At 39.7% G+C, this 18,528-nt stretch overlaps 1 protein-coding gene across 1 annotated transcript in view; it reads right to left on the reverse strand.

Annotated features, from left to right (window-relative positions):
- The window catches only part of SYN2 (synapsin II), a 193,676-nt gene extending 175,946 nt beyond the window's left edge, over window positions 1-17,730 (reverse strand). Inside the window, exon 1 of the mRNA XM_056336676.1 lies at window positions 14,631-17,730. Within this exon, the coding sequence (XP_056192651.1) occupies window positions 14,631-15,001 (371 nt within the window). The 5' untranslated portion in view covers window positions 15,002-17,730. The remainder of the gene's footprint in view (window positions 1-14,630) is intronic.
- Window positions 17,731-18,528: the final 798 nt, after the last annotated feature.

Genomic DNA, 18,528 nt, shown 5'->3' on the forward strand with positions numbered 1-18,528 from the left:
CTGCTAGCACATGCAGACACTTAACTGCTCATGTGGAAAAATAACAGGAGTAAACAAATAGAGTATTTGTGACAGTACATACCCAATTACTGTTTTACCTCTTTCATTGCCACTTGCAAACCTCCATAGTAATTTCTTGCTAAATGTTCAGTTTGGGTTTCAACATAAGGATCAGATCAGAAGTGGTTAATAAAAAAAGACAAATGACATGAAAAACAGCTAGTTTGATTTTTCCTTTTCATCATTTCCAAACAATTTCAGTAATGCTTGATTCAGAGAAAAGCAAGTTCTGATGTATTCTTATGAAATAAAAATTTCAACTTTTATAAAGTGAAGTTTGTTGGGTTTTTTTAACATAGTTAACTGACTGCACATTAACCTCAAAATGCATTTAGCAATGTTAGTGGAGATAGCTGACAAAAGAGACTTGTAAAAGATAGTAATTGAGCATCACTATCTCAGTTTAATTTGAGTTTGAACAGTAAAAAAGCTATTCCCTTTGAATAAAATAAAAGGACCTACACAGGCAGGTCCTGCATAGTGGCACCTAAAAAAAATATTTTTTTAATGAATGTGTATTAAAGATGATTGCATATTTATAATTTTAACTATCTGATCAAAATTGTTTCTAATCAAATTATTTTCCATTTACATACTTAAAGAGCTGCTATTAGCCTTACAGTCACAGATTTTTACCCTGAGTTTTCAGGCAATGTTTCAGAAACATCAGAAACAGAAGAATTTGTGTGCATTATGCAGAACAGTTTTATGCTTTGGACAGCTCTTTCAGGAAAATACCCTTGGTTTACTGCAGAAAGAGATGTGCATATGTACTTCACACACATGCACATTAATCCCTCTCCCATTAATAAATGAAATTCATTTTGTATGCTAACTAGATTATCAGTTAGAATACACTACTCAAACACAGATACAGCAGAGATGTTGACTTTGATCAACCATGCATTATAACATGGTATTTTTGTCGATTAACATAATTTACTTTGATTTATATATTGCACCGAATCCTATTTTCCACCTAAATGAAAATATTCTCTTCTCATGTTGAGGACTAGGGTGTCTAGGTTTAAAGAAATTCTAAATCATCCATTAAAAAAACTCTAAAATTAAGACTAATTTAAGAAATACGGAAGTATACTTTCTATTTTTGAAATACTTTGCCAACACAGAAAGTTTTGAAGAATATTATAAGTAAATCAAAAATTCCGGAGTGTACACATTTCAGCATATGGTAAGCACAGTAACTTTTTTAAAATTATCTTTTGCTTCCTCAGATTTCCCTTTTGGCTTCTATTAATTTGTTTTAAATAACTTTATCATATATGCTAAAACTACTAGTTATGGTAATAGGATTATAACAATATCTAGCTCACTATCTGTCCAAGCTACAGATTTTAAAAGATTACTATCTTTTCAATGACCCAGCATGAAAAGCTGATGTTTACTTGTTCTGATAGTAAGAAAAAAACATATACGGAAACTTTACTATTCTTTATTTTTCTCTTTTTTCTGCAGTTCAGTACTTGCCAAAGTGCTATGAGAAACCTGCAAGCAAAATAATCCAGTGCAGAGATCTTCCGTACGACTGTGGTTGAATTAGTGATCCTCTATTCATCATCTAGAGACCGCCAAAGAAGGTGTCAGTGTCCCTTCCTGAGATGCAGCTCTACACTTAGCACAATCAGCAATAAGATCACTCATCTATCATGGTATAACTTCATATGCATGGACATAAATACACAGAGTATTATCTAAACAATAATCTTGTGGTTACAATTGGATCTTGCCGATGATGTAAGATACAATGTTAGAAGTGTATCTCTGCTATTCTGAGTGAGAATCCTAGCACTGACAATTACACTGAGGTTGAAATTCTTTGAATTCTTCATCAACTAATTGAAAAAAGGCCAGTAAAAGCAGTTTTTAAAAAAAAGTTAACATTTATAAAGAACACTGCATTAGCTAAGAGCTCTAGGTACAAACAACCCTTCTAAGATATTTGAAAAGTTATGCACAATCTTGTAGAATTATTTGTTTGACTCCCAAAAAATAAATGTTTTCTCAATATTATGTAGGTTTGCTTCCTTTCAAACACTCATTTGAAAATTCACAAACTGGAAATGAGCATTTAAATGAAGTAGCATGTGCTTTCAATCTTACATTAGTGTTTGTTAGGCAATTATACAAAGTCTTCATAACATCTTGACAGACAGATATCAGTTCATCATACTTTTTTTACAAAAGCTGAAACCAGTACTATAATTCTTTTCCATAGAAAGCACCATAAATGCATTGTTCTAAATCACCCAAATACGAAATGACTAACAAATGCTCAGAAAAAGCCTACCTAAGCCAAACAACAAGCTACCTCAAGCATAGCAAACCAGAAAATACAGATTTAATTATGTTGTTACAATGTAAAAATCACACACAGCCTGAATTTCAGAGTAACAGCAGCTGGTGTGTTTATTCCACATCAAAACCTTTCCAGAGTATTGTTCTTGAAATACACTGATACTATCACCAAAGGACTTGGACAACTCGCCTGCAAAAGCAATCACACCTTAACACTGCATTGTACTCTGAAGTAGCAATTTACTCTGAAGGCTACCTAGGGTCTGGTATGTCAATACACCACCTAACAGCCAAGGATCCGGGGATCTCAAATGTATAGTGACAACGGGTCAACACCATTCAGGAAACAAACAAACAAACAAAAAACCCAAAAAACCCACACAAAAACAAACCACCTCAAAACTTCATCACCTGCCTAACTTTTTGGAAAGGACTTCTAGAAAACAAAAGCCTAGACAACCACTGCAAAACTTAAATTGAAAAGGACTAAGATCCTCACCAACCTGAACAGACCTGCAGTCCTCTTCTACCCACACATTTCAAGAACAAAGACCGATCCGGTGGAAGTTATTTTAATAGAAGTAATGTAAACCCTAACACAAAGTAATTATATCAGTGTCTGTCTTGACTCCCCTAAAGTATTACTACTGCCAAGAAAATTAAACTTAACCTCTTGTATGTTGAATTGCTGCTAGGTCGTACCAGACATCTCTGCCTTAGTAAGAAAATGAATCAGCACAAAAATTTTAGAATATGGGTCTAACTAAAAGAATTTAGGTATAGTATAACCTCACACAAAATACTGAATCTCTAAATCCCATGCTTTCTGTCCTGACAACCCATACAAGAGATTCTCCATGTAATGCATCTTCAGAATAGCTGAGTGGCTACCCAGTGGCACAAAGAAAAAGCTGCCTTTTATTTCAGTGCAACCCAATAGCACCAGAGTAAGAAATCTACAACCACAGAAGTATTATTTATCCGCATAATGTCCACCAGTGAAAATTCCTCCAAATTTTTATTAAAATAATATATATGTACAGATATATATGTATGCACACATACACACAAATACACACTTCATAATCCTAGCACACTACTACTAAAGCAACTTTTTGTTGTTAATTGTAATGCGTGCTTATTTAAGTCTCATCACAAATACTTTAAATAAAAATTTTAGAATAAAATAATAAAGTGCTACTATAAACACTATTGTAATTTATTAATATATATTGTATGCAACAGTTATATAAGACTCAGGAGAATTAATTTTGTTTATTGCTTCGAAGACAAAGGATTCAAAAGAAGTATTATTTTCCTAATTAAAAATATTCCTGTGATTCTTATTTACCTCGAACAGTAGATGGCCAAGACAACTACTAAGTGAAACAAATTCTGTAGACACAGCACATTATGTAATCATATCACCACCCAGTGGAATCAGAGTGTTTTATGACAAAACGTTTTTATTACCCTTCCAGAATCCCCAAACTGAGATTCTGGCTTCTCTAATATTAATCATTTTTTTGGTCCTACAGAGGAATGAAACCTTGGAATTTTTTTTAAAGTTTTCCTAATGATGAACCATTGGAAGTGCCCTTCAAAGCCAAATAAATCATTGAAGCAAGTGAAGAGGTAGTGAAATAATGCCAAATCCTCCTCTTTGGAATATTCTACTTTCTTTAAACAAAACGTGAGACTTAAGAGACTGTGACTGATCTCACATTGGCATTTAATCTACTAAATCTGTATTGTTTCAGTAGAATTATAATCAGGTTTTATTTGTAAGAAGTCAAGTAGTAATAAACAATAAACACAGTTAAACAGAACAAAACTGAAGTTAGGCAGAGAGATATGTATACAAATACAACAAGAAGGTCATGTCGTTACCTTGGTTTTTAAGCTAGGAATCAGAATCAATTTTTTCTCTTTTGGAACTAATTTTAAATCATAAAACTACAGAGACATTTTAAGTTCTATGGTGTTTTTTGTCCAGGCTTGTTTTTATCCCCCACATACTTTCTCCATACACTTACCCCTGATTTCTCCTTCAAGAAGTCAGTAATATTACAATAGAGGATCTTGGCATATGGCACAATGATCAATGGAAACTGATCAGCGTAGCTTAGCAGATTTCAGCCCCTACAAACCAGGCAATTCAGCAAAAAAACCAATGTTTAATAAACAGTATTAGATTTGCAAGATCAAAATGAAGAGATAAAGGCACTTCTTGCACAAAAGAACCACTTTATTTTCAGATATATGTGGAAAGAATATATAAACTTGCACTTAGTTCTGAAATACCTACTCAAAATACCTCATTCTACTGGAATGTAGATCTTTTTGACTCCTGAAGACAGGGACACATCCACACACAAATATAACTTGGGTTTCATTACTAGCACACTCACCTTCTCAACAAACACCAAAGTAATTACCTGCAGGAGCATTCCAATACGCAGCACAAGTTGCTGATACTTTGTTTTATGACTGGTCATATTCAGTTTGAAATTACATCAAAGCATGCTCCCCTATTCCAATGCCTACTTAACAAAGAAACACAAACTGCATACCAGATGAGGCAAATTAGTTTAAATCAGAAATACAGATGCTGAAAGTTTACTATTGCAATAAAAAAAAAAAAAGTACCAGTAGCCTGCCAGAGTGCCCAACTCTGAAACCGAAGCACAAATTGACTCCAGAGGACATAATACTGCCAAGGCTAATGAAATAAAACCTAGACTCCTGTCAGCCTTCACTGCATCCTTTGCTGATGCTGGTTACAAGGTGTAAATTCACCTTTTAAAAATGCATTGCACATTATTTTGTTACTACATTTCTTACTGAGTTTATGATTTTTCTTCATTTTGAGCAGTGGAAACAACTTCCTATAACAGTTTTAAGTATTCATGAGGAAATCTGTTATATCTTTAGAGAAAAAAAATCTAGATTTTTATCTATTCATTGTGAGATCCCTTAATGCTTATTCACTCAGTTAATTTCTGTAAAGGCAAGATGTTAAATAAATGGTTCTTCGGACAGGAAATTATAGAAATTTTGTGTCTTAACAGTCATATAATTTTTGTTTAGTCTATTACTCTGTAAAATTTTTATTAAAATGTTTTAAATTTGGTATAATCTATAAATAAATCTATAAAGCTATAAATCCTTTAAATAGGAACAATTCATTACATTGAAAAAATATTAGTTTATATCAAATAATTTTGTGCAGGTGCCTTAGAACAGAATTAAGACATTTAAATTATTTTATCTGAGGCTCTGATAATATTTTTATATTATATAAATCACCTGAAAAAAGTCAAAGAAATGCATGTATTTTAAAATATTTTTTTAATAATTCCTCCCATGATTCAGTGTATATGTTGCATTATAAACACCAATATCCAATTGGGATATAACACTACAGAGATCAAACGGTAAATCAAGGAAGGCCAAACATGGAACACTCATGGCAAAAAGCGAAAAGACGATGCATTTCATAGTTGGACAAAATCTGCCTTTTGCAACAACTCCTAGCCCCTGAGTGGCTGATGCTGGCATGTGATGGCTTTGCTCTCCCCATCTGCTAGATTTGGGGGTGGCAGCAAAAAAGAGTTGATCACACTTTATTAGACACCAAGCCTCCCACAGTCGGTTTTGAGGGGTTTTTTTTGGGTTTTGGTTGGTGGGTTGGTTGGGTTGGAGGTTTTTTTTTAATGAAAATAGGGAAAGTACGTTTATGCCTCTATCTGCACAAGCTGGGACAGAGTCCCTGTTTCCACAGAGGGAGGACAGAACCTGTATTCCCCTGCCCCCACCTCTCATATGAAGAGGTCACAGTAAGTCACAAAAAATAGGCTGTAACCAAGCAAACCCAGGTGTTCAGAGGTGAAAGTTAAGAGAACACTGTTCACACTCCTTCCCAGCTGCACTTAAACAACATGGTGACATCCCATGTGTCTTTACCTACTTCGGTCACAGATACACAGGAAGATACTGCAGCTTGCAGAAAAAATGTAACGGTTCTTCAGCAGTATCTACCTAACCAATCCACTAGCTAAATGAATCCCACCAACACTTGCAATGCAAAAGGGAGCAGAGTAAGCAGGTATACTCCGGCAGCCCTCATCAGCTATGCTGCCCCACTGGCTTGCTTGCTGACAGGCAGCCACAATCACAGCTCGAGCCCCAGACATCCCACACTTATTGCCTGACACAGCTTAAGCAAAAACCACCCAGCCTTAGCTACAGCCGAGAGCCAACCCTGTTCTGCTTTACACACCACAAGTCTGTAGGAAACCCAGAAACTGCCTCTTTAGATTTAAGGTTCAGTGCCTTCAGAATTAAACATTTCCACCACTTTTGCCTGTAAATATGTAAACAAGGATTTGACCTTAGTCACCGACTTTTTATTAGGAATCAGTGAATTTGTTAACGTGAGTGCATTAATATTTCTGTTTCAGCCAACTAAGGGACACACTTGGGGTGAAAGCGGGCATTGTAAAATGGACAGTCTTTACACTTTTCACAAAAGCTTAAGCTAGTCTGTGCTTCATGTTACCATGAATACTCATCATTACTCTCCTCCAGCTGGCTGGCTAAAAGCACACTAGCTTTCCTCTGAGAAGTCAAGTTTGACTCAGTGCAGATAAAGCTGTTTAATTAGCAAAAGCAGCAGTGCAATCAAGCAAACATTTTGCATTCTAAACCAAGGTATGGTGCTGTCCTCCCACCCATGGCATCTGTAAGTCTTATCATCTCATTACACTTTTTTTTTTTTTTTCCTCCACTCCACAAGGCAAGCAGCCTCATCTTTGGAGGCACTAGCATTATTCCAGGTAACACTTACTTTGTCATTTATTGCTTCACTTTGTGTCACCTACAACATAGCTTTCCTTTGCCAATTTACTCTTTTCCATTCTTTGCAACTTTTCCACCTACTTCTAATTACCCTTTCCTGGTGGTTCATCCAACCAGGTCTAGAATCCTTCCACAGAGGTTCTATATCCAAATCTGACTTCTTGTGTTTATTATTCTCCAGACACAAGTTTATACTCTTAACACATATTTTCACTAAAGTATTGCCATGTTTTTCATGCAGACTTCAGTTCGTCTTATCTACAAATGTATAAAAATCCAAATCATCAGTCTGTGTTTCAGTTATACTGAAAACAGACTTCTGTAGTTCAGAGCATTCACGATGGGTACGCTGGCTGAAGAGCTAAAGGTGATAAAATCATCTGATATTGCATACGAATACTTCTGTGGATGACTATCACATGGTACTATGAAGAACTGGGTACTGAAAACGCATACAGTGAAGTCACTACTTTAAGTATATATTGATACTATGAGAACATTTAGCACCAATCTTTTGAAAAAACATGGTTTCAGAAAAAATGTGTACAGTCTTGCAGCGTCCTATAATGTTTACAGAATGGCAAATCACATCCCTTTTAAACAGACAGCTCAAAATACAGTAAGTCCTCTGGACACTTTGTCAAGACAATCAGAAGTCTAATAATACAGTCTTTAATAACCTTTTATTTCATACTGTTCCTATTTCAACATTTTGCTACTGGCAAATCATTATCAAATTCTGAATAGATTGTAAGTAGAATTTCTTATATTACTTGAGTCTAAGGTCTACAAAGCAATTTATTATTCCTTTTCTCTCTCACTTCAGTCTTGTTACTTTGAAATATACCTACTTAAAATCCTTTATTTCCTTGCCAGTTTTCCCCTTTCCTTTCTATTAATGCAAACTAGAAGAAAACATTGGCAAACATATTTTAATATCACCTACTCAACTGAACATGTTACTAAAGGTTTCATTAAACTTCAGAGAAGTTTCTGTGGTGTCTTCAGAGATAAAGGAAAAAAAGTAAATCACACTAATTCTGAGCGTAGGGGAGAGGGATGGGACAGGGGATGACACCCGATACACTCTGTCCAAATTTGTAGTCAACATCTCATATACATAAAGTTGCCTAAAATAACACTAGCACATGTAACAGCTCGTTTAGATAGAGCAATACACAGAGTATGGAGGACAAGGAGTTTTCCACTATAAGCTTTTTTCTTTTTTTTTTTTTCTTAACCTAGACAAAAAAGTAATCTCTATCATGTACTGTGTTTTGCTATCTATACTAATGCAGCCAAGTATTACACAGAACAGAACTGGAAAAAAAATCTGCATTTTTTTCTTAGTTCACCTTCAAATACCAGCACTCACATTGTCTGGTGCCAAACCGTATCAGCTGGCCATTTCAGAGAACAGACACAACATACAACTTGCATGAGATTGCTGTATGCTACAAATTTGGATTTGTTAACACATTACACCACATCCCTCAGTTAGCTCAACTGCACATCCTTGTGCTCAAGTCCTTGCCCAGCGTGGACTTAATATGTAAAAAAATGGACAAACAAGTAACATGGCTCAATAAGCTATACTTCCAGCCCTTCAGAAATACACATCCAGTTGCTCACGCTTGATCAGGAGACGGGTTCAAAATAAACTTCACCTTGCTTTGCAGAAACTCACTTTGTTTCATCTGTGTGCCCAAGCGTATCCTCCCAGTGACTAGAGAGTTGTGTCCCTTGTGCTCATGACAGCCCCTGCTTATGCCTGAATCTCTCCTTCAATTATGTTGCTATTTTGATTGCAAAAAACGAAAACCCTTAATGCAGAGTTGAAAACTGTAGCACCTTCTCGGAAGTAGCACTGATCCAATTACCTGGTTGTAAGAAGCTGTCTAAGCACATACTGTCTTCATGTAAAACCTGGTTGCCAGCTTTTTGGGGTACTAGGAACTCAGTCTAAAGGCCATAACTAGAATTAGAGTGCAACATAGCCAATTTTTTTAAGATTCAAGTGCAACTTCTCATAACTATAACTTTTAAATGCAATGTTTACATATGAAGCAAAAATTGGAGAGAAACCAAAGTTAAATCTTTATCACTCTTGCTCAGTTTCATGGGTTTCACTGAACCTCTTGCCTCCTTGAAAGATTGGCGTGTTATACCAAACACAAATTTACTTGCCTTTTAATGTTACGAGTTTCTTGTTGCAAAAGGCACAGCAGTTCTTAATAAGCATTTAAAATTAATAAAACTTACATGTCTTTTCTTCCTATACAAATACATACATTGAGAAGATTACCTTTTTCTTACACTCACTGCACGAAGGCATGTATCTACATTTGGCCATTTGGTCGGGTATTCAGAGCTTAGACCTTTCTGAAAATCAGTCTCCTACCTCTGCAACACTGCTGTCCCCTGCCTTGACTTGCCTTCAAAAACCTCTCACTTCCAGCCCCTAAATGAGTGCTGAGGATCCTTTCAATCCCCCTCCCTCTGTGCAATCACTACTAGTTCCACGTTTGCTCAGGCCCTGGCTTTATAGCTAATACTAGTAGCAGCACGCTTTGCAATGCCAGGAGGCTGGCAAGAACACTGTCCTGCAAGAACTCTGGCAAAGCAGTTGCCCTCATTTATGCATTCCTAAATTACACTTTCTAAAATCAGAAAATTTGCCAAAGGCTTATACTGAATGCAATAAAAACTGCAGTTACTAAACCAACTAAATCAAGTAAGATAAATCAGAATTTCTAGTTCAACTGCAGTTAGGAAATACTAATTAGTTACTCACAATTGAACCATCCCTACCAAACAGAAAAACTGGAACAAATTTTCATTGCAGTATGCAAGCTGTTTGGTAGTTACCCCTACATAAAACATCTACACACTATTTTGAATTTAAACTCTCTTCCACCTTCTAGTAAACACAAAAAAAAACCCAAGAAACCCATTCAGCTCACTTCAGTAATTTTTTGTTTTATAAACCAACATTTTTCTGCACTATGACAATAGTGATCATATTAAAAACATTTATGATGAGCAATGTTTGCCCATAAATGACTCAGTAATTGTAAAACAGAAAGTTTGCTCTTCATATAGCATTTGCCTCAGCCATTTGGAAATTAGCTTTTGGGCCTATCACAAGATGACTAACTGCAGTAAACATTACAAGAAACACATAATTCTCGGGGGGGGGGGGGTGGGGGTGGGGGGGGGTGGTGGGAAGGTACTGATACTTATAGCAAGACGCATGCATAAAAATACAAGAACAAAATTTTCCAACTTGATTCTTTTTATAGTTTCATCACTACTGCCAACGAGACTTATGTTCAAGCTTTAAAGCACAAGACAGACTAAGCAATAATTAGTTTTCAATATCAAAACAGCTTTCTAAATATTGCACTTAAGCTTTTAATGGAGATAATAATCTATATGCACAGTGTTTTGGCACCTTGCCACTGATGTATGGACTCTAATCAATTGCTTGTTCAGCATTGAATGTTCAGTACATTTTTGTATACAGAACAAAATGGTTACTTCCTAAGGAAATTAAATAAACTTATCTAGCTGAAAAACATGGACAATTAGTGCAGACCAGTAGCTAGGAAAAAATTAAAAGAAAAGGTTAAGCAAGCTGCCTAGGTTTTAATTTAGCTCTGCCACTTGTCTCTTGGAAGACCTTGAACAAATTATTTTACTTCTTAGTTTCCTCCATTTGTAAAGATATCAACAAAGATTCCTAAAGATGTTAAAATAAAAATCACTGAAGTCCATTATATAAAATCATTATTAAACATAACAAGTTGTTCTTGAAGCTCTCCCCTCCCCAACAGATCCATGAAGCATCTGTGAATCACACACTTTTCCACTACATCTTCAAACACTTTGTAAGGTTCTCAACAAGATGTGTTAACTCAGAAAAGGCTGCAGACATCAGTGAAGGTACTAAAAATGTCCGTTCAGTATGCAGCTGCAGATGAAAAGAACATGACAATAAAATGCACAAAAGATAGGCCAAAATATAAAATTAGCTTTTCCAATGCTTTTATATAAATTAATAGTACTGTTTCATTTGAAGGAGTGTTTTAATTACAAGTCACCCCTTTTTTGTGGCAATATTCTAGAATAAGGGAAGGTTTCAAAGATAATTGGTGAAAATGATCACCAGCTATTTGCTTTCATCTTTGGACTGAAGGATCAGTTATCATGTAAAGTGACCAAAAGAGAACCAGAGATTCCATGAGATTCCAAGAGATTCAATGAGAACCAGAACCATCGAAGACTACTTGTTATGGATTTGTCTCCGACAGCTGACTACAAGCTTTATCCTGTTTTCATTTTTTTCTCTTCACTTGCCACTGAGGCTCCTATAAAGCTACTAGCCGACAGAAAGTCTGATAGCAGCTTATTTTGCAGTCCTGTCTTTATTAGAAGCCCTCAGAAGTCTCTCTCATGTACGTAGCTACAAGTGTCCGAAGAACCTGTAGGAAAAGAATAGTCTTTCACAGCTGTAAGACATCTTTGATAGAGAGTGCTACTGGAGAAAGGAGGATGGTTTGACACAATGACTGCATGTGCTCTCTTTCCTTAAGGAGTCAAATAATATAACATGGAAAAAATACATTAATTAGTACATATAAGTTAATTCTCCCATTTTCACCCTATCCTGTGACACAGAACAGGAGAATTTCAAAACTTGTACCAGGACAAACTTCTCAAGACAAGAAAATGATAAAAGAGGTCATTGAGATCAACATTTAAAAATGCAAGCCACGACTGAGCATTTATTTGTACGTAGAATATCCCATATAATTTCATTAGTGACAACAATAATGTCAGGTTACTAAACCTCAGACTTCAAGTATAAGTCAACCTCTACTTGAAATGAAATATACTGGAAACAAAATGTCCTTCTGATGCTAGAGGTAAGAGGCAATATCCCTTGCTGACAGAAGAAGGTACTTAATGCTTCCTCCAGCCCTTGCTGAAAAGAGGATACTAAATTAGTAGGATTTCAGCATGATTCAGACTGGAATTCCTTTACTTCTATTGAAACTGCAATCCAAAAGCAATACATCCATTTTCAATTTAAGACAAACACAATACAGCTCAAAACATTATGAAAACAACACCCAGCACATGATCGTCCTCTCAGGATTAACATAAATCAACTGAAATTGTTTCCTAGGAGGCCCTAAGAGCTTTACTTAGTACTGTTTTTCTTGTCATTGACAGGGTTTGTTTTAGTGTATCACATGACAGCAGCTCGACATACCTCATCTTGCAAAACTGTACGTCAATGCATCATACCAGGCAGGGTAGCTAGCGTGGTGGCCATCAGACCATTAAAATTCATCTATTAAAGTTCCAATCCTTCAGTATTTTTTTTCAAATTATCATACATATCCCATTTTAGCTCAAATAGTCAAATATTATAGCAGTTCATGCAGGTCGATATGGACATCCATAATTCCAAAGGTATAGAACAAACTTTTCTACACGTATTAGCAGAATAACCATATATATATAATTTTTCAAAGTTTATTTTAAAATCTTCAGTTACAGAATTATAAGCTTTTTGGAGGGGAAAGAGCCAGTACCACAACAAACTTCCTTCTAGAGCTACTACATATCCACGTCACATATTATGAGAAAGAAAGGAGAGGAGGGAAAAAAAAAAAAAAGCGAAAAAAAAAGAAAAAGCAAGCACGCATGAGTAACCTTGTGTGTATCTGTGACTGCATCAAGTCTCCTACCTGGAATGCTGTTGGTGGCATTCACCACGCAGAGCTCTAACAGCTTTGATATTGCCGACAGATTATTTTAATTTTGGGTGCATTTATCAAGTACGAAAACATACCATGTTTACAATACACAGAATGGCTTCAGTCAGTATAGAAAAAAATCTACCAGAAACAAACTCTATGAACATATACACTTATTTAATTTACCAGGCAAAAATTTGTGCCCCATAGAATACTAAATAAATAGATGTATCTGCAAGGCAGTGAGCAGTGTCCATGGATGCATCTCCATGACGTAGGTACTGAGGCTGTCTTAGTCCAGCAGATACAACAACCTTTTTTGTAAAAAAAAACAAACAAACAAACACAACCTAACCAAACAAACAAAAAACCCCACCATAAAACAAGACACAGAAGAAAAAAACTGAAAAACATACAGATGTTATCTTAACATTAATAACACACTTGCTACAGATAAAGGCTTACATTTTGTTTCAAGTATTTTATTAAAGTACCATTTTGAAGCAAATTGTATCAAATCATAGAACTGTACAAATCCATCTAGACAGTAAGGCTATAAATTTGAGAAGCTGACAATAAAATCCAAACCCACAATCCATTACTGAATGATGTCAGTATTATAAAAACATATTTATTTTACTCTGTATTATTTTAAGGCACTGGTAAGACCTTATACACTGTAATTAGCAACAGTGAATGAGAAGGATTCACAGCTTGACACGTAAACGCACATTATAGGAAAACAAGTTAGTGAACGTTGTATAAATAAGTATACATCCTTCCTCTAAAATACAGCATCCACCAGAGTCATATGTGATAAACAGGTCTGAATAAGCTATAACCTTTCCTACTGGTAGCAGCCAAGCACAGGGAGAAGTGAGTTGCCGTTCAAGTTTTACATTTTGTAAATCCTACATTTATTATGCTTGTGGAAGGGAAACACCCACCCCAAACAAAACCCGTGAAAGTAATTAACCCAACCGCCCAGATTCACAGGGCTAAGCTAAAACGGAGGTCTGGTCCTCAATAACCTGAAGGACCTTCACCCAAACACGCATTTTAGACGCTGCAACAGAAGCAGCGGGATCTGCGTGGAAACAAGCCCGGTCATAAATATGAATTAACACACGTAACGCTACAACCACACGCAGTTCAAAACAGAAATCCGTGCCTAAAACACCTAAATCCTACCTGCAGCTATACGTGAGTTCTTTATTTCGCTAGAGAACTCGGGGTATGCTTTTTCAGGGCGATGAATATGTTTTATTTAGTGCTTTGATGGAAAACGGCACCAGGGTCAGGCGGCTCCAGGGTCTGCTGGTTTCGCTCCATCTTCCAGTCCGCCAGGCTTCGCCTCAGCCCAGCGGGTGCCGCCGGAGCGCGGCCGGGCGGCGGGAGGCACTGCCCGGCGGTCCCCGCCGCCTCCCTGGCCCCCCGCACCGGGCAGCCTCACCCCGGGGCCCGAGGCGCGCCCGGCCGCCCGCAGGTGAGCCCGCGTCTGCCGGGGAGGGAGAGCCGCCGCCAGCGGGGCCGGGGCCGCGGGGAGCGGGACCGCAGTGGGCGGGAGGGGAAGGGCGGCGGGGAAGGAGGGCGCAGAGGGGCATGCAGAGGCGCGGGGGCACCTACCAGTCCGTGTGCGGCTCGTCGACGACCAAGAGCAGCTTGAACTTTCTGCCGGCGGCCGAAGAGACGGCTGAGGAGGGATCCACCAGCCCGGCCGAGGCCGCCGTCTGCTTCACGGCGTTGGAGAGGGAGCTGAAGAAGCTGCTGCCCGTCGACTGCTGCTGCGGCGGCGGCTGCTGCTGCTGGGGGGGCGCCGACTGCGGCGGCTGCCGGCGCTCCGCAGCCGGGGAGGCAGAGGTAGGGGCCGAGGAGGCTGAGGGAGGCGGCGGCGGCGGCTGCTGCGGCTCCGGCCGCTGCAGGTCGGTCATGTAGCCATTGGGCAGGTTGGCGATGAAGCTGCTGTCCGAGAGCCTGCGCCGCAGAAAGTTCATCATCTGGCCGGGCGGGAGAAAGGCGAGGCTCTCGGCGAGGAGCGGGAGGAGGGCGCTGAACCGGGGCGGGCGGGCGGCGGGCGCCGCGGCGGGCTCTGCGATCCGCAGGCGGGCTCGGTCGCAGCCTCACTGCCGGCCGGGGCGGGCGGCGCTGCCTTCACCTCAGCAGCGCGGCCAGCGGCGGCTCGCGCGCGCCTGCCGCTCCCGCCCGTCCCTAGGTGGCAGGCGCGCGCGCGCGGCGGGGCTGGGGCGAGCGGCGGGGGAGCCGCGCGCGCGGGGCCTCGCTCCTGGCCCGCGCCACAGCGAGCGCGAGTCCCCGCGGCGGCGCCGGCTGCACCCGGGGGGGACGCTGCGGGCTGCACCCGGGCCCGCGCTGGCTGCACCGTGGGCGGGAATCCCGCAGCCGCGCGCCGCCCGCGCCAGGGCAGAGCCGCCGGTGCAGCGGCGGGAGGCGGGGGGCGGCGGTGGACGGCGCCTCTCACCGGTGAGGGGGACCCGCGGGGCCAAGGGCGCCAGTTACAAGCAGGAGCTAGGCTGTAGTAGCCTAGATACTGTCATGCCGTCATTTCTCACAGAGGTAACGCGGGGCAGGGAGCAGCAGCCCGGCGGGCTGCGGGTGGCGGCTGGGTGCCCGGCAGCGCAGCCGCGGGTGGCGTGCCATGGCGGGGACAGGGATGAAGCAGCAGCAGCAGCAGCAGCAGGAGCCCGGCGCAGCGCTGCAGGGGCCGGGCTCAAGCCGCGGGGCACAGCAGCGGCTGCAGCCGTGGCTTGTACCGCGTCCCGCCGCCGGCTGAGGGGGCGCGGGCACCCGCCGCCGCCGCGCTGGTAGCGAGGCCTCCCACTGATAACCCCCCCCGCAACGCCACCGCTGCTGGTTTGAAAAAAAACCCACAAGAGTTTAATGAAAGTGGAGTGCTGCCTATCATCGGGCAATTTTACATCGCCACGGAAACCGAGGGGTGCTTTGTCATCTCTCTAAATTGCTCCTACAGAAAGCCCACGGCTTTTACTTCATTCCCCTGAGTTTTGGGGCGCGCACGTTGGTTTGTAACGTAACTCAGCCGTTATCGTGTTACATGCAGCTTTATCCAGGATGTACCCAGTGGCAAATCATTTTGCAACTGATCTTTACAGGCCATCCTGCCTGTAACAGGTGCTCTGAGATTATACACAGCAAATTCGTGAAGCAATTTCTTTTAAAGATTTGATAAAGCTTCCCTGAGTGCTGACACTTCCACAGTCTACAGCTTACATGCTCAAAGGTAGTACAGCGTAGGATTTTTAATGAATTTGGAAACATTCATGTATTATATAATGACAAAAATCTAAATAAAATATGACCATTGGAAGATGCTTACCGTAGACACACTGGTGGGGGAAATGTTCAAGCCATAATCCAGGCCACTTACAGATACAGCTTTTTGCATTAAGAGCACAGAAAATTTGAACAAGTGGAACCATCCTGGGCTACAGCTGCTGTCGCTTCATCAGTCTGTGGCCTGCACTGCCAGAGAACTTGTGGAACTACACTTACTTCTACATCAGTTTAGGTCTACTGGGATCTAGAGAGAATAATTTTCTCTCGGTAATGTTAAGGTATCTTGGGGCTACTTGTATTTCTGAAAAGCTTACAAGTAAGCACAATAAGGCGAGATAAGTCATCTACAACACAGAAGCGAGTCACTTGCAGACAGAGGTAGAATATTGCAATTCACCATGGCAAGTGCACACATATAATTTCTGCTGATATTGTACATGCAAAAATGATAAAAATTACAAGATTAAAGAACTGTGTCATTCCTCCTTGCTTGTCCCCCCTCTCCCTTCTCATCTAAAAAGCAGGCAGCCAAAGTCAAGGAAAAGGACTGCCTATGCTTTTCAAAATATGATTTTTTTTATATGGTACAAACTCTTTCATCTTCCCTGTGATTACTGAGAAACCCTCATAACCAGTCTGATACTGAAAAAGGATAGAGATATTTTTCAAATTACTGTTCTAGACTGAAGGGTGATTGTATAAAAAAGCTTCCCCTTTGGACAGGCTGCTTCCTATGCATACTCAGAACCTGCTTGTTTCACTGACAAAAATCAGTCAGTCTTGCAGAGCCAAGCAGAACAAACTGTATTACATTCTGCTGTGCACAGTAACAAAAGTATTAACCAGGTCTCTATTACAGGGCTGAAATCTATCTTCGGTGTCAGCTGTACTCTTTGTTATGAAGGCAAGATACATGTAGCAAATGGAAATGATAGGGAGTGATTTGAATGTCAGGATCCATTACTATAAAATGAAATAAAAAAATGATTAAACTGAGTGGCTAGGCTGCTCAAATCTCAGTGACGCAAGATCTATCCTTGTTAACATATTTGTGTGTAAAACTTTTGTTTTCTGATTGATGACATCCGATTCCTATCTGTACTTGTACTTTCTTGTATATTCTTGGTCCACCCAAACAATTACTTTAAGATTATATGAACTGATTCTAATTGTAATTATGGCCAACAGACCCTCTGGTATGGTCGCCCTTTATGGTTTCACAAACTCTGGGATGCTTGGGTAAGTAGCAGAAGCCTTATTCACCTACCCTGTGCACTCAGAAGATGTTATGACGATGTGGAATGCTAGAATGGAAGATATTTCCTAGTTCACTTTATTAACTTTGCACTGTCTCTTCTCTGTGAGCATCTTCTCAGAAATCTGTACTCGGGGCTTTTTGTGTGGTTGTTTTTTTTTTTGTTTGGTTGGGGGTTTTTTTTAACCCCTTTACCACTATGCTGACTAAAATTTTTAAAAAGATCAGTCATCCTCAAATGCTAGACTCCAGGGTTTTTTTTAAAACATCCTGTAGATTATTTTAACAACCTTATAAATCCAAAACTGCTCTGAAGTCACGGGCAACTGAATTTGGTCAAAGTCTCGGAGAACTTGGTCCCTAGTACAAACAAAAAGCAGAGCTCTTCATGTAGCATTGGTGTTACTGCAAATGGAAAACTTTGTTCAAAGAGTCTCAGCAGAATATTACAGGGAGCTTGCTAAATTTAACAGTACATAAAACTGTGCCTGAAAAAGAACGGCACGTTTTGTCCAATCTACTCTTCTTAATACTTCAACACGTCATGACACATTTGTGAGATAATTCAACATGATTATGTATATTAGGAAGTGAGAATACTGAATCACTGGTATGTTAAATGACAGAGTCAGTATCAAAGCAGAGAATTGTAGCAAGTATAAATTCATTTTGTTGAAATGTTGAAATCACAAAGAAAAAAAAAAAAGATCAAATTTCCAGGGATTAGTTGTGTTGGCAAACTAAGAAAAGGAAAAGAAAGGATGAAGCTTGCTAACTAGTACACTTAGTTTCATTAGAAAACTTCACTGAGTTCTCCCAGAACTCCTGCTGTTAAAATGTCCCTGAAGCAGAAACATGTCAGCTTTCTATTTATGTTTTTCCTTTCATTTTGTTGTCCAAGGTGGCAGAAGTACAGTTAAACCATTTGAAGATGTGACAGAAATAGGCACACTGGGG

This window comes from Falco biarmicus, chromosome 4 (genome assembly GCF_023638135.1).
Source record: "Falco biarmicus isolate bFalBia1 chromosome 4, bFalBia1.pri, whole genome shotgun sequence".
NCBI lineage: Eukaryota > Metazoa > Chordata > Aves > Falconiformes > Falconidae > Falco > Falco biarmicus.